This window comes from Empidonax traillii, unplaced genomic scaffold, assembly GCF_003031625.1.
Source record: "Empidonax traillii isolate 1590-97213 ecotype Southwest subspecies unplaced genomic scaffold, ASM303162v1 scaffold34:size3740991, whole genome shotgun sequence".
Taxonomy (NCBI): Eukaryota; Metazoa; Chordata; class Aves; order Passeriformes; family Tyrannidae; genus Empidonax; species Empidonax traillii.
Genome location: NW_020955227.1, coordinates 563,906 through 578,604, shown reverse-complemented (window position 1 = coordinate 578,604; position 14,699 = coordinate 563,906). Strand labels below are relative to the sequence as shown.

The window sequence follows — 14,699 nt, the reverse complement described above, 5'->3', positions numbered from 1 at the left end:
TCCAAATTTAAGATGCTGTTTGCTCCAGCCCTGTAATTTAGCAGCTACTGTGTTAAGTCTGTTCCAGAACACACAGCTCCCAGGGAGGAGTGGCTGGATACTGCCTTCAAAGTTACACTGAAGGATACAGGGAGATTATGCTGCTACTCCTTCCCATTCGAGAAAAACAGGGAGCAAAAATGATAATTGCCCTCAGGAGCGATGAATTCCTTATCAAACCAATCCTTTAATGCAGCGCCTCGAAGACTCAGCTGAAGAGATGAAAAGAGATCATCTGCGTAAAGCTTTATTCCACTATCTCTCCTAATCATCAGATTACTGTTCAGATAATATTAAACAGGGTGCAGTGGGAATATATTGTGCCAAGAAAAACAAGAGCAACCCTCTGTCTTTTAACATCTGGTGCTAGTAAGATTTGCCATCAGGGTAAGTCCAAAACAAAGCTGACAACCATTAAAAAAAAAAAGAAAAAAAAAAAGGCAATAATGCTAAATCTGCTGGAGAGGAGTTTATTTTAAAACCTGCAGAGCTCAACCAGTAGTGAGATCCGTGTCAAAGTCAAGTGGACTGAAGGAAAAGCCACATCATCCAAAAAAACCCACACTGAAACAAAGCTGTGGCGCTGCTTGGTTGAGTGATCTGCTGCAGGAGGACGGTGCAGTACAGAGCTCTCAAGAAGCACAGACACAACTTGCTCCAACCAGGCTGAAAAGTGACACCACTGTGATGTAAAAAGAAGAGGAAACAAGGCAGGAATCAGAGAATTCAGGCTACATTTTCCCAGGAGAGCTGAGCTGGTTAAGCAAAGCTCAGTCCATCACTGAGCTGCAGCAGTATCCAGCTCAGCAGTGGCATTTTTGTTTCTACCTAGGAAAGACTTGAGCTCAAAAATCTAAACTGAGAACAGCCTCAGGCCAGACCAAAGCTTTTCCACTACAAAGGAAAGGAAATGTAAAGGTCAATAGTTAGACTTTACCTTCAACCACCTTAATCCTTGAGTGGCTGCCCTCTGTGGTACCTGGAGTCCAGCAGTGCTCTGGGTGTATTCTCAGGGCCCAAAACAAATTGCAGGCCATAATACAGAGGAGGGGAGGGGGATGCTCTGGAAAGAGAGCTTAAAAGACTACTGAAAAATAATTAAAATGCAAATCCCCACCACATGCCTGTGGCTAAAAGGAGACTGGCTCTAGGACAGGCTCCTCTCTCTTCCTGCCCATTTCTTTCCGGATGAGCAGCGCTGGCTCCAGGGACACTGTCAGCTTTTGGAGCTGCCTCAGTAACAATGACAAGTCTAATCTCTGTATTTACTTTCTGCCTGGATAAATGCTCTACATTTATTCATTTTCACTTGCATGGCACAAACCACTAAATCCCTCGTAAGACGCCAGGCTCATGACATCACCTCGGCTCAGCAGATTCATTATGCCTGCCTGGCGTTCCATGATCTCACCGGCGCTGATAGGCCAACTATCACCCCAAGTCCCAGCCTAGACCCCAAACCACCGTTGCAATGGCTCAGGAAGGCGCTCAAAAAACTGCTGTCCTGATAACAGGCCCCTCTGCTGCTGCAAGGGAAATAATTAGCTCCAACAGAAGCTGCGTGCCAGCTCCCCTAGAGCTGGGCTTCCTGCACCCACACAGGGCAGGCGGCACACGCTGTCCCTCACTTTGTGGTTGATGGACATCTACCACAGAGGAGTTCCAAGGGGTTTTGTCCCTGACCTGCTGAACCCAAAGGAAAAGCCGGGCTTTTTCAAAGCAGCAGCGGAGCTCACGCAGGGCAAGAGTGAAAGGAAATGAGTGTCCTCAGCCAAGTCACCCTGGGACAGGCAGAGCCCTGCGTGAGGTGCTGGCAGGGTTAGCTCAGGGCAGACTCTGGTGCCCTTCAGGCTGGGCCAGCAGCTCAGGGAGATGAGTTACTGCTTAATATTTGCACAGCTTCTGCCTTGAGGAGTTTCAGAGACATTAATCCCAATTCAAAGGCAATTGAGACCTAAACATAACATAACACTGCATAACTTTTACAAGTTTAAACGCAGATATGTAAGTATTGACAATGACTATATGATTCACCTCTCCTCAGCCTCATCAATACAGCCTTCAGAACAACATCTTGGCATGAGATATGTTGAAAATCCCAGTTTAAGGCTCAGGTGCCCAGGAAAACGCATTAATCTTCATTATGTGATCCGTGAACAATCATTTAAGGATGCAGACAGGCTCTCAGCATGCTGTTAACAAAGGGAACAGTGCAGAGAAGCCTTTGGAGCACTGGCATTAATTAGTCAGACTGCTCTCGACTTCCAATCTTGTTGTAAAGTTGCATCTTGTAGAGAGGGAGCCAGGGAGCCCCCTCCTTCCTCCGGAGCCTGCAAGAAGCTCTGGAATTCCAGTTATGCAGCCGTGCTGGGACAAGAGCCAAGACTGAAGCATACTTTCAAAGGGGGGGGGAAAAAAACCACCCTGCAGTGAAGATGATGTCCATATGGCACCCATTCCTCTGCTCCCAAGTCTGACCCAGCCCAGCCAGCAGCTGCAGCAGGAATTGCAGCAATGGCTTCCATGGGATTTGGGTGTTGTACATCTCTTGGAAGCCCTGCCATCCTCTGAGAGATGGGACAGTTCATTCAGCACAACTGTCACAAGGAAACAAGTAATCCTCTAGTCCTTCCCATAAGAGGCAACAGTTTATCTTGGAAACAAATCAGTGCTTCTTTTAATCTGCTTCTTAGAGGTTTCCTTCCTGCAGGGTCAGTCAGGCCTCAGTTATGGCTGTACGGACACAACCTCCTACTCCGTGGCTTTGCTTTAAGTGAAGTACTTCAAAATAACCTCTGGGAAAGCTAGAAAAAAGGGTGCAACAGGAATTTTCGGGAAAGGATGCTTTCCTCTATCCAAACTCTGGCCATGTTTCCAGCTCCCACCACAGGACCAGGAGATGTTCTCCGAGCACGAGTGATCCCGACCTACGAGAGCAAACAGCCAAGACAGGGAGAAGAGAGAGAGCTCCCTCTGCTCTCACCAGTACAGTGGTTTTAAAAAAGACTTGTCTGCCACTTGGGAAGTACTTCCACAAAGCGTGCTTTGAGCTGGGAGCAGTCTTGTCTCCTGGGAACAGCAGGAAGCAAACGTGCCCTGCCCTGAACATTTACCACACACCGTGACACACAGAGGTCTCCCAGAGACGGCGTCTTTCAACCTTTTCAATTTGCTGCCTTTGATTTTTTTTTTTTTTGCAACAGTGAATATTTTAGAACAGCTTTCCATCATTAGCAGCCGTGTTACAGGATGTCCCAAAGGTCAACGACATTCTGGCTGTTTATTTGGATTAGATGGCAGGAGATAAGCACTCTAATAGGAAACTTATTTCTGGAGTGATGCTTCTCCACGCTCACTAGGCATGGCTGACCACAGCTAACAGGGAGACAGGGATATATATGCAGGGAGTCACTGGCTGCAAGTTACAACAGTCTCCATCCTAAATCCAAAGCTGAATTCAATTATATGGCTGACAGAGCATCTGCAGTATCAGCAGACACAGTCTTTACCTTTTAAGCACAGCCTTCTCAGTTACCCTGTGGATTTCTGCCAAATTAATCTGCCATCCTGCCAGACACTCCCAGATCAGGTAAAGCTTCAGACTTCCAAAACATGAAGCTATCAGAGGAAAAGATCAATCTTTTAGATCTCCTCTGCTAATGCTATTAAGAGAATGACGTGGCAGTGTGCCAGAACTGGATGCCCAAATTCTAACAGTACAGAACTATGTTCACAAAATACTGGGCGTTGCACAAAGTCGTTACACCCTAAGAATATAATTGCACAGACAACTATTGGAAAAGACTTCCTATCTCATGACACAATGCTGTGCTTCCAGGTACTTTTGCTAATGAGGAAGGAAATGCTCCTGCAATGAATGGCTGGAAACACAAGCTGCCAACAGAATGGTTTCAAGCACTGCCACAGGAAAGGCAGCAACTCCTCAGGCTGGAATGTTTCTCAGCAAAGCCTCTGACCCAGCTGCACAAGTGACCTCCCCTGGTTTAAAGCAATGGTTTGCCCAGCAGATGGATGGATGGTGTTTGCTGTGTCTCCTGGCTTCTGCACAAGAAAACACAAAATCCAAACTTCCCCTTGAGGGGGAGGGATTCCCCTACATCTTTGGAAAAAAACAAATAAGGGGGCAGTGGGGGAAGAAAACATTGGTAAGATTTATTAACCACGCTGTCGTGCATCTCTCCTTTGAAACTATCAGAAGAATTCAATCTGATTGCACCAACAGTGTCAACCCTTCTTTAGCTTGTAGACAATACCACCATGTTTAGGAAGCAGACCTTGAAAAGGCAGAGCCTGGAGAGAAAGGCAAGGCTCCTAAAAAGCCAGTCACACAAGAACCATGGTATGTGTGGCCTATGAGCTCAACAAGGGACTGTTTAGATAAACCTACACAGAGACCTGTAGTGCTCCAACTACAAGGAAAATGTACAAAACCACCAGAGGAAGTGGTTTTCAGAAGCAGGATTCAGTGATGCCAGCAGGCTCTATTAATACCAGCACTATTAATACCAGTGTCCAGGCCTGCCGTGGGCAGTGGAAATGAACACAAACACAGAAGGAATGCTAAACAGGAAAGGCAAAACAATACCTAGGACTCAGCAGCTGGTTAAATGGATGCAAATCTTTTCATGCCCCCTCTATCTGCTCCAAGTTAAGGAGCCAAAACCTAAGGACAGAAATGAACAAACGCTATGATTTCCCAGTCCCTGGTTTGATTGAGGCTTCCACCTCATGAATGAAAACAGCTCAGTCTCTGCTGAGGGCCAGAGCCTGGCGTGTGCTGCAGACTGGAATTGTGCTACAGGAGCGGGAACAAGGCAGGGAAAACATGGGAAGCACATGTCTGCATTGTGCACGCCTTTAACCACTTATCTGACCCCCTCCTTTTCCTGAACACACGTTAGCACACACACAAGAAAGAAAAACAGTTGCTGTGAATGTTCTGTGAGCTTGCTCAATTTGTTCAAGAATGGTGGGAACAAGTGAGAACAGAAGCGCCGAACTGGAGTTTTCATAAGGAAATCACTTGCGCCTTCTGCTGGAATCTGACAGCCAATTGGTTTCTGGAAAATTACTGGAAATGTTTCTTAATTAAAAAGAAAACATAAGAAAAAAACATTTTGAGAGAGGAGAGTTATTTCTCCCCAGTGGAGGATGCGGCCAAATTTCCACTGATGGCACGTACGTGCCTCTGAGATACAACTGTTCCTTGTTTCAGTGAGGAAAAGCTTCCACAAGACTTTCTGCAGCCTTTGGTGGAAAACGTGTGGATAGGCAGCAGTGGAGCTTGTTGCTGGATGGTTTCCTCTATCAGTGCAGAGCTCTCTAGCTGCCAGGAAGTATCAAGATTCCAAGGTCTGATTCCTGCCACTCGGATACCTGCCCACCCATTTCCAGTCAACCAGCACAAGGAGCTACTAAACCAAGGGGCAGTAGCTCTGTGTTCTCAAGAAGAAGGGAAGGAGGTGATCAGCTAGAAAAAGACCCCTGCCAAGAGCCACCAAGGAAGGTGATTATTGCACACCTCCCTTCCCACTGTTCAGTGCTTTCAGAAGAGATGGGAGTCCCCAGAATGATCCTTGACAGTACCATCCAGTCGTCCCCCAGTGTGGGGTTTAACAGCTTAGCTGTGCATAGGATGGGGAATAGGATGCTGCAGCTCCTTAAGACATCAGCCCACACTACCAACACAGCCCTTGCTGGCACAGAGGCCAGACACGAATCAGACTCGGTTAAAAAACAGCTCGACTTGCCAAACCTATGAGGTTTGATCCAGTTGCTCAAGATCTGCCTCTATCCAGTAAAAGCTATTACCTCTGACACAATTTCCTGCAAAGGAGGGAAAAGCACGATTAGTGGGCTCACAGGGCAGGGGTGGCAGCTGGGCTGCAGCAGCCTCTTAAGAGCTGAGGGGAAGGAAAGGAGTCAGGGCTCTAGAAAAGAAATTCACGAATTAAAAATTAAAAGATGCTCTGAACAACTTCACCTCTTTTTTGTTTGTTTTTTGCTTCAAAACACTGTTTGAAAACAGTCTTTTTAAGCCCTGTAAATCAGCAGTAAGGCACTAATCCTTCACCTGAGCACAGAGCTAACAGGACAACACACTGAATGTGGTGCAGGCTCGGCTTTTCTGCTGCCAGCACACGAACAGATGGGTACAGGGCCAGCTCTTCCCTCCAGGATTGACTCCTGCTGTCCATCCCAGGCCAGTCTCCAGGGAAGGAAAAAAGCACAGGGCACTTTGTGAAAATTGGCTGCGCTTGACAAAGCTGCAGGGCATTGCTTGTCCTGGGTCAATGGACAACCATATCAGTTTGGACTTCCTGGTATTGATCCAAGGGGGTTTTTGCTTCCTGTATAGGAAGGATAACGATTCATACGTAGGAGATCTATAATTTCAAAAATCTGATAGTCACCACTGATATCTGGGTGCACAAGAGGCCAACCCCTCAGCTGGCTGTGTCTGGGAGGTTTGCTCTCCCTAGCACTGACTCCCTTGCTGGGGGCTGGAGGGAAGGTAATGCTTATTTTTACCAGGTTTGTTGTTCACCACAGCACTCACTCGAGTGGCTTTTTTCTAGGGAGAGAGGAAAAACGAAGACATGAAAATATGAGGAGCAGAACAACACGTGTTAAGGGTTACTGGTGCAGCTCGTGGCATCCCTGGAGTGAAAACACCCAGTCCTTCCAGTCAATGCCGGGAGCAGATTGAAAGAGGGGCCCTGGTCCTTCTCAGTGCTCAAGGAGGGTGTCACCCTGGGAAGGATCCAAACCTTCACAGCTGTTTCCCATCTCTTGTCTCATTAGGGATGGGGGAAATGGGATAAGACATGGTTATGGTATTACATGGGTCAGCTATGATGCATGTAAGGACATTGGTATTTTGCAGCTCAAAGAGACACTGTCATAGTGAAAATCTCATTTTGCCTGTGGAAAAAATAGACCAGCTAGAGACACGAGCAACTATGAGATTATCCTAATTTAAAGGCACTAATGGAAAAATCACCATTTTTAATTCAGCTTATTTCCTTTGTGCATTTGACAGTGCACTGTCTCATTGTTCTCACTGTTCCTCATGCTCCAGCCATTCATTTTCCCCTCACCAAATCCTTGCAAAAACGAGCAAGGATTTTTTAGTGAAGTTTTAACATCTCAGAAAATAATACATTCACAATAATGCAGTCCAAAGTAAGGTGAGAACAGGTCAGAACAATTTAGTAGGTAGTAATCATTTAATCCAAAAAGAAAGCTTTTTTTAAATCAAAGAGCCTATATATTTTTAGAACATTATAGAATCATATTTATAGCCTGTCGATTAAAACAAAAATAGTCAAGTGCTTTTACCCAGTCTTACAGTTCCACGTTCTGCTTGCAAGGACAACTATCAAATAAGAGAGCTGTAAAATTCAGGACTTTCACTTCAAATTTTAAAACTGTTTATCACAAACGTATGCAAGCACTAACCTTTCCACACCTCAGCCTTTTCATCTGTGCAGCAAAGCTATGATATTGCTCTCCCTACAAGTGGAGCCAAAAGCTTTAATTCATGGCTTGTGAAGCACTTGTAAAGCACTTGAATACTTTCTTCTTCTTCGGACCAGCGATTATCACTAATTTTTAAAGAATGAGTAAGCGTTGAAATGGGAAGATAACAGTGGCACAGTGGGAGGATACTGTTTTCAAACATTCAATATTAAACTAATTGAACACCTCCGAATTTTCTCAAGTCTTGTCTGATAATTTCTTCTCCAGAAGAAGGCCAATTTACTAAACATCCAGGTCACTGTTAAAAAATAGTCTATTCTCAGTTGTCATCACATGGCAATCAGAGCATAACCATGTAGTTTTACATGCAAATGAGCCCCACACTACTGAGCGGGAGGAATCCCATGGTTTGGTTTAATTTCCTTATATTAACACTTTGTTATTACAACCACTTAATTTAAGCAGCTGATCACAGATTTAAGCAGTGCTCTAACACTATTCTTATTTTTATTTAAATCATTCCCAGTTCTTCCTGCTGATCTTTCTTCAGGCTGCTCACAAGTGCTGTAGGAGAGAAAATCCTGCTCATCCATCACCTCATCACACAAGCAAACTGATCTTGTTTGGGACCGCAGAGACGTGAAGGGAAGAAAAACAGGCAAATATGTGCTGAAAAATCTGACAGAGGCCATTTTTGGGGAAAAAAAGTAAAAATTAAGGAGCTGCAGCCACTGTTCCATATGTTTGACTAAATCCTTGTATTTTGGGGATGGTATCTTGTTATTTCTCCAAAGGCCAGGCCCACACGGCAGCCTTTAATCAACTCATCCACATGGCTGGAATTATGCAGTGGAACAAAAAAGACTCTGCAGCTCCAACGTGCAGCCTGGGGAGCATGTAGGTCACCAGAGTGTGTCTGGGCACAGGGTCAGCTCTCCTTCCTCAGTGCCCCACCACAAATGTCAACGTGGCCACGTATATAAAGCAAGGAAAGCCGCACCTCCCCTGGGCTTCACCCAGTGAGATTCACACAACGTTTTCCCCACCTGGCTGGTGACTACGCGAGTTCAAAAGCCCCTTCAAAAGAAGGGAGGGTAAGCCCTGAGCCTGCACACCAGTGTTATCAGCAGTAAGAAAACACACACGTGTCACAGAGCGGAGGGAACTCACCGAGTGCACAGGAAAGGAGCTGTGCCGGCTGAGAAAGGAGTTAGAGACTGACATAGTGAGGCCCTGAGTGGCACCGGAGTCCTCGGGGGTGAAGGGCACTTTAGTTTGCTGGACACAGTAGGAGACAGAAGAGAAAGAAGAGGCAGCATAGGAGGCCTGCTGAGGAGTTGGGGGAGAAAAAAAAGCGAGAGACACAAGACACAGAGAAAGAGAGCACAGAAAAGGCGATGAATAAAGGGTAAGAAACGCTAACCGTAAAACAATGCATATAATGGCTGGCTAAACAAACAGCTATTCATACAGTTCATCAGAGCCAGACACACCAATATGCCTTTCTTGAGCTCAAGGGGCACGGCAAAAATCGCAGTTCAAATCTTCTTTGTTTCACAAATCCCTTAAAAATAAACTCCCGCCTCCCCCTTCCAGCTCACCCGTGGACATCTGCTGGGGGCAGAGGCTGTTCCTCACTGCCCTTTTCTCCCCCTCGAGTGGGGGGCAGATGCCCAAAGGAGGAACTGGCTCTTGCTTCTGGCTGCTAAGCAGCTGATTCTTGCACATTGCTAATTTTTGTGGCAACCTGCAGGCTGGGAACTTGGCCTCCCCAGTGTGAGCTCTGGGCCCTCACTGGTACTGCTGGGACACTGGGTGACAGCAACACCCTGCCATTTCTCACTTCAATCCAAAATTATGTATCATTTGCACAAGAGGCAGATATTACACTGTAAGTGACAAATCCTATTAAGGAATTTCTCTTGAACTGCACTCCAGCAAGGAGTCCGAGGGGAGGCTACGGTATATCCAGGCTTTCTCAGCTCTGACTTGTTGAATATGAAGTACATTTCACAAATAAGACCCAAAGCTCACAAAAAAGGACTTCCTCATTACCATTTTATAGAGGAGTCCATCCAGCAAAACCTGCTACTGTTGGAGCAGCTGATGCCCATTTGATTTGCTATTTCAGAAACTCTCGGGGCAGCAGGAGCAGAGGAACAAGAGTCTGGTGGCTTTTACAGTGGTTGTTGAAAAAGCCATCATCTGCTTGCACCTCTTTCCCAACAGAGAGATGAAGGGTAGGAGGCTGCACTTGAAGAAACCTTTGCTTCAGGAGAACTGCAAGCAACACCTTGATGGTATCAGCTTGCAAAAAGACAAGAATGGCCAGCAGGCAAAGCAGTGACATCTTGGTTGCCCGGATAATGATTAAAGGGCAGCAAAGAAATGCTTTGCTTCAGCTGACAAATTCAGAACAGGAGCAGGATTTCCCCTCTGCACAATGGCTGCAGTCAATCTGTGCTTCACACACCCTCGCTCGTGACCGTGCAGCCCAAGTCACCACTGGAAGCGATCCATAGAGTACAAGTGACAGTGCAAGAGTCACACTGATGGGGACCACAGACTCTGGGGATCTGCCTGACCCTCCAGAGAGGAGTCCTGTAGACTCTTTAGTGTCCCTGAAAAGCAGTTGGGACACCAGTGTTTAAGGTCTCGTCCCCACAAAGGATTAATTATACACAATATTCAGTTCAGCTTAGCCAGAAACGTTACTTTATCATTTTAGGACTCCTACCTGTATCACAGGAATGGAGTTATGCAAATCTCAAAATTAGAGTTCTTGGGTTGCTTTTCCCATTTAATTAATAAGTAACATGCCAGGACAGTCAAACCTTAGCACAGATAACATGAAGAAATATTGCAACAGTCGCCCTTGTGATGGTAACACCATGGCTCTGTTCCCACCTTTCCTCCCATTTTTTTAATGCCACGGCCAATTTAAGTGAGCTACATCAGCACAAAAGAATTTATTTTTGTTAAATAGAGCAAATCAGATCATTAATATGAACGAAATAAGTTGGAGTTGTTAAAAAAAAAAGAAAAAGAGAGAGAAGAAAGGAAAACCCTTGAAAAGAAACGGGACAAAATCCTGGCTCCACTGAGGTCGGAAACAAAACTGCTGCTGCCATCACTGAGGCCAGGATTTCACCCCCCACGTGGAAAATGGCACTTTCTGTGCTGTTAAACCCACCACCCACACACATGCAGATGTGCCTTTCTGTGCTGGCAGTGTGGGGGGCCAGCAGAACACTGAGAAACAGGTAAAGTCCTGAATCACATGACGGGACTAATGCCAAGAAAACATGCTCGAGTTGAGTAATGGCTACACCAGAGCTCTGTGGCTCTGGCAAAGATGAGCCATAAAAGCAGCTCTTATGTTTAAATAGTTGTTATTAGTGGCATCTTTGACAACGGTTTCAAAACAGCACTGGGAACAACAGTGCAGCAATCTCTCGAAAATCACGCTGCTCAGCGTGTCAAAATCTTCAAAGCAGTTGTCGTTACACAAGCCTGCAGTCTGGCACAGATTCAGCCCTGCCACGTGGAAGACTAATGTTTCATTTTTAGGGCATTTTAGGACTTTCAGAGCTTATGGGGAACGGTCTGAACGTGGGGTTAGAAAAGGAGCAAAAAGTACACGATGCAAAAACGCCTAAAAACACGTTAACGAGCTGACAAGGAGCGCGACGTGGCAACACCGGTGAGACATCCTCCCACCACCACAGCAGCCTGCCAGATCCAGGAGCAGGAAGAGCAGAGCTGTTCCTGGGAATCTGGTGTCCCTGCCCGGGGCACCACAGGTGTCACTCACCAGCTGTCTCTGTTTCGGTGGGAGAGCAGGAGGAGGCGCCAGGTCTTGAGCGGGGTCTAAGCTGATAAAGGAGTCGTTGATCCCATAGACTTCCCTGAGGTACTTGTTCTTCTTCTGGTAGATGTGCTCGTTCTGAGGGGTCTGGTAGAACATGGACGGCTGTGGCTCTGAGTAGTCCTCCACAAACTGCATGTAGGCCGTCACTGCAATTGCAAAGCAAGGTCAAACTCTCTGCTCCTGGCTTGCCAGCTCCAGCTGCCAAGAGGCAGGCAAGGTGCTCAATCTCAGAATAAAATAAGAGTGGGGTCGTGCCATTGTCAGCTGGGCTTTGCTGCAGGCTGGGAGCTCACACAGCTGCATCCACCTTGCAGGAAAACATCCCATCCCATCCCTTCCCACGAGCCAGTGCACAACAAACATCATCCCAGGCCACAAACACATCTGATAATACTTGAAGGAACAAGTGACATCCTCAAACAGCAGCTTGGGGAGTCTGATTTACTGCAGCTCAGCCCAAATCCTCATGTAACCCACGGCAATTTTTGAGAATGTTCCTGGGGAGTTAATGTCCAAAGTCACAAAAAAACCCCCAGGATAACGTCAGTCTGCATTTTAGGAAGCACAAATCATCTTGTACGAAGAAGCAACCTTGACAATAAATCTAAAATAATTCTTGTGTCTATAATAAGTCTCATATCTGCAGTCAGCAAGATTTCTAGAACAAGGAGGCTACAGTGTCTCTCCATTCCAGAAAGCTGATAAAACTGTTATCAGAGAACGCCTACCTGTGAGACTGGGTGTACCTCTCCTTCAGCTATTTAAATGCCACTGCCAATGCTGGTACAAGACATTTATCTTCCAAAAGTGCCACTGGCTGTGCTTCTCTACCCCCTTAGCTCAAATCCAACACACTTTGCTCCCATCCCTTTTTAAAGCAAATTATCATCTCCAGTTCTCAAATCCAACCGATTCAAAAGCTTTTTGTGAGAATGTGGTTCAACAGAAATATTAAATGGGATCAAAGCTCACTTAGAGGAGCTTTACATTGGTACAACATCCTTCCAAAATCTACGAAAAAACCCCACAGAGGTCAGCCTGCGCAGCTCTGGCAGAGGATATATCTGCTGCAATATTTTAGCGTTGGAGGGGTCATAATATCCATTGTCATATAAGAACTACTACAACTCCCAGTTATTAAGGATCTGAAGTGTACTGAGTAAATGTAAAATAAAGACAGAACTCTCTTCCATATACCTGAGAACAGGAGAAACAGACATATTTAGGTGTCATGGAAAGGACTAACCAAGGCCTTTCTGTAAATATGCTGTCATGCACAGGACACTGTGATCATTCCTCCCTTCCTCCTGGTAAACAAGCAGTTGTCACTTTTTGTAAATCTGGTCATTTTTGGTGGCAATTTTTCAGCTTCTGCTGGCATTTCAGTAGCACAGCTGAAACAAATGGATGACTTCAGTGAAAGCTATAAATACAACGACACAGTGCAGTATTTGTACATAGTGAAGCTGGTTCCCACACTGGCTGCAAGGCCAAGTCCTCTGTTCACCTGCCAACACAGACCCCTGGGCCAGCCTTTCAGACAGGATGCAGCCCTGCAAATGTGTCAGCAGGAAGGAGTCACTTTGCACCTGTCTGCTGCACCTTTTTTCAGATTTCCTCTAATATTTTAAACTCCATTTAGAACTGGAGCTAACGCAGCTGCCCCTTCCCAAAGAGCCATAGCCCTCCTCCAAAAAACTGAATAAAGAAAAAAGAAACAAAACAAAACAAAACAAAAAAAAAGGGTCGAGGCAATGGGAGCACAGGAAATGGGAGCTGATGGATTTCAATCCTGGCCGGTAACACCTGCTGTCCCCATCCTGTGACCCCACACAGTCCTGCCAGTGGACAACCTGTTCGTGTCCTGCAGTACAGCCAGCTCTGCCAAGGCTGCTGGAATTCTGACCTCCAACTCCCCCTGCTACTCGAGCCTTGCTCCTCTTCCTCCCCCAGCCACCCTCCTGCTTCCCCCCCACCACTTCACAGATGTGTCACCACCCTTGCTGGTCCAGACCTCCCCTTCTTGCAGAGCTGTGACAGAGGTTTCAAACAGCAGGTACACGTGTGGGGGGTGTCTGTGCCACCCACCTGCTGGTGTTGGCACTCAGGTTAAAGCCAGGGTCAAATTTGCTCATCAACATTAATTTCATCCTAAGTCCTACCAGTGAAAAGAAGTGTGTTCTGGCAATATTCTCTTATTTGGAATCATGGTGGAGTAGTTTTGGAGTAGAAAATACAGAATTACTAAAATACTGCTTTCAAATATCAGTGATTCGGTTGACTAAGGTGCTCCCATTAACACCTGTGCCCTGGAGAACGCCTTGGCATCATACAGCAACTTTAGAGGATAAGATCTAAAGAAAGCTTATGAAAGATATTTTCTAGCAGCACAAGTGAACTAAGGATCAAGACTCCTTGGAGACGTGTAGAGGACAAGAGCTCGAGGGAAAAGACCACATTTTGAGAGCTCATCAACTGAGCAGGACAAAGGCCAAGAAGGCAGGTTTGGCAGTGCTGGCATAATGCAGCAGACACTGCTGAATTCAGATCAACCCTGCATGTGGAGTCACCTACAAAACCAGTGCTGCACTAAACATCCAGATCTGCAGATTGGGATCGCTGGCTGTGAGCTCCTGGGCTCAGACGTTGGAATGACACCACAGTTTGGAAGTGTTGGTGAAAAGGGCATCACATTAGACACTTGTGCGAAATTAAATTACTGTAACTCAAGGCAGTGAGCCTGAATGCTGTCGAGAGCCTTAACTCAATCTGCAAGGGAATAATGAAGAGCTCTTTTATCTCAGCTCTTTATGAGGCTAATGCGTCCCATCGTCATGGCAGCTGCCCTGCCTCGCCTGTTACGACTAGTCCAGGGCAGGTGGGCATGTCTCTGCTTTCTACTTTGTCATCTTTGTTTTTAGGTGAAGTGAAAAACAGTTGGGATGGTGAAATACAAACCTGGCTCAGGGGTAGAGACTGCAGAGTGCAAATTGAAATGGGCACCATTAAAATCCTTGTCTTGAGCAGGAGAGTAAAGGAGAAAGACCATTCCCCGAGACTGCTGCTTGCAAAGGGTCTGCTCTCCCCGCTCTCCACCACGGTTTTTAACAAGGCAGAAATTCAAAAAGCAGATGGGAAATTACATCACCAGCTCAGCTCAGGCTGCACGCCCTGCAGCGACTGTGAAGAGGGAGGGATGGGGGCTGCAGCCTCTACAGTGAGCAGCTGGGGTGGAGTGACAGTCTCAAGGCAGCACCCCGGGAGAGAAGGGAGGCGTGAGAGAAAA

General features: G+C 46.3%; 1 protein-coding gene across 8 annotated transcripts in view; it reads right to left on the bottom strand.

Moving 5' to 3' along the window:
• RAPGEF1 (Rap guanine nucleotide exchange factor 1) overlaps nt 1-14,699 on the bottom strand; it is an 82,751-nt gene that overhangs the window by 16,213 nt on the left and 51,839 nt on the right. For 3 of the 8 annotated variants that reach the window (XM_027911637.1, XM_027911639.1, XM_027911641.1), the window contains exons 10-11: nt 11,357-11,559; nt 8,713-8,871 (exon numbers count right to left, since the gene is read on the bottom strand). In XM_027911637.1, the coding sequence (XP_027767438.1) occupies nt 8,713-8,871; nt 11,357-11,559 (362 nt within the window). The remainder of the gene's footprint in view (nt 1-8,712; nt 8,872-11,356; nt 11,560-14,699) is intronic. The other 5 variants (XM_027911638.1, XM_027911640.1, XM_027911642.1 and 2 more) reach the window with 2 other exon arrangements.